Here is a 1,709-nt window from a genome sequence, read left to right on the forward strand (position 1 = left end):
AATGTAAAACAATTACCTTAGCTATATTTTGATATAAATATGAGAATAAAATACATTAAGCACCAAAATGATAATTTGAGGAACAATTATTGGTTTTTGTACTGTTAAAATAGGGCAATAAATTGATTTAAAAAATCTTTAAAAATTAGGAAAAATACTAAAACACTTGGGCATACTTATATATGCATATATATGCTATTTTGAAAGTGTTTTGCATATATAAAATATACATGGAAAAATTGGGTATCAACAATTCTCTCTTAAACGGGAATCAGGTCAAGTGTAGTTCACTTACATCAGATGAATGAAATGCAAATAATCTAAGCATAGTATCTCTTGACTGCATCTGAATTGATAGGTTTTGGCCAAACATCTCCGTCCATTTCTGCAAGTATGAGTGCTCCTCCTGTTAGCACCCGGTGAACCATGTAGGGGCCTTGCCAATTGGGTGAAAATTTCCCTTTGACTTCATCCTAATGTGGAAAGATCCGCTTTAGCACCAGCTGCCCCGGTGCAAATTGTCTTGGTTTGACCATTTTGTTGAAAGTTCTGGACATTCTCTTCTGATAAAGCTGATCATGACATATTGCATTCATTCTTTTTCCATCTATGAGGGCTAGTTGCTCATAGGGGCTCCTTATCCATTCTGCATCACTGAGTTCAGCTTCTTGTATGATACTTAAAGAAGGAATTTCTACCTCAGCTGGAATGACAGCTTCGGTACCACAAACCAGTAAATAGGGAGTTGCTCCAGTTGATGTGTGGAGCATAGTGTGGTACCCCAATAGGGCAAAGGGTAACTTCTCGTGCCATTGTTTGTAATTTTCTACCATCTTCCTTAGTATCTTCTTGATATTCTTGTTGGCATCTTCCATAGTTCCATTCATTTGAGGCATGTATGTTGTAGAGTTTTTGTGCTTGATTTTGAAGGTTTCACATGGCTTTCATCAAATCATTGTTGAGATTGGCGGCATTATTAGTGATAATGGACTCGTGAACCCCGAATTGGCAAACAATACGATCCTTGACAAAATCTGCGGCGACTTTCTTAGTTACAGCCTTGTAGGATGAAGCCTCTACCCATTTTGTGAAGTAATCGATGGCCACTAAAATGAACCCGTGCCCGTTTAAAGTAGTTGGCTCGATCGGACCGATGACATCCATTCCCCAGGCAGCAAAAGGCCAAGGTGCACTTGTTGCATTGAGCTTGTTTGGTGGTACCTTTATCATGTCTGCATGTACCTGGCATTGGTGGCATTTCTGGAGGTACCAGATGCAATCCATTTCCATGGTCATCCAAATGTATCCAAATCTGAGTATCTTCTTGGCTAGAACAAAATCGTTCATATATGGTCCGCAAGTTCTGGCATATATATCCTCAAGCAATCTAGAAGCCTCATTTGTGTCAACACACCTAAATAACCCAGATCAGGAGTTCTTCTATACAGGGGACCTCCGTTTTGGAAGAAGTGATTGGACAACCTCTGCAGTGTGCATTTCTGAGTATAGTTTGCATGTTCTGGATATTCTCCTTTCGATAAATATTTTTTGATGTCGTGGAACCAAGGTTTTTCGTTCGTTTCTTCTTCAACATGAGCACAGTAAGCCGGTTGATTATGGATCCTTACCTAGATAGGGTCGATGAAATTCTTATTTGGATGTTTTATAATTGATGACAAGGTCGCCAGTGCGTCTGCGAACCCGTTTTG

The 1,709-nt window shown here is 39.3% G+C and overlaps 1 protein-coding gene across 1 annotated transcript; it reads right to left on the minus strand.

Annotated features, from left to right (window-relative positions):
* Positions 1-473: 473 nt before the first annotated feature.
* Positions 474-875, minus strand: LOC138870711 (uncharacterized). Its single transcript, XM_070148543.1, has one exon. It carries the CDS (start codon positions 873-875, stop codon positions 474-476), a length of 402 nt encoding a protein of 133 aa, XP_070004644.1.
* Between the last annotated feature and the right edge of the window lie 834 nt (positions 876-1,709).

Source organism: Nicotiana sylvestris, chromosome 6 (assembly GCF_000393655.2).
Source record: "Nicotiana sylvestris chromosome 6, ASM39365v2, whole genome shotgun sequence".
NCBI lineage: Eukaryota > Viridiplantae > Streptophyta > Magnoliopsida > Solanales > Solanaceae > Nicotiana > Nicotiana sylvestris.

Bases quoted from the DNA above. Each gene is read 5' to 3' on its own strand.
- LOC138870711 (XM_070148543.1), bottom strand. From the start codon at position 875: ATGGAAGATGCCAACAAGAATATCAAGAAGATACTAAGGAAGATGGTA.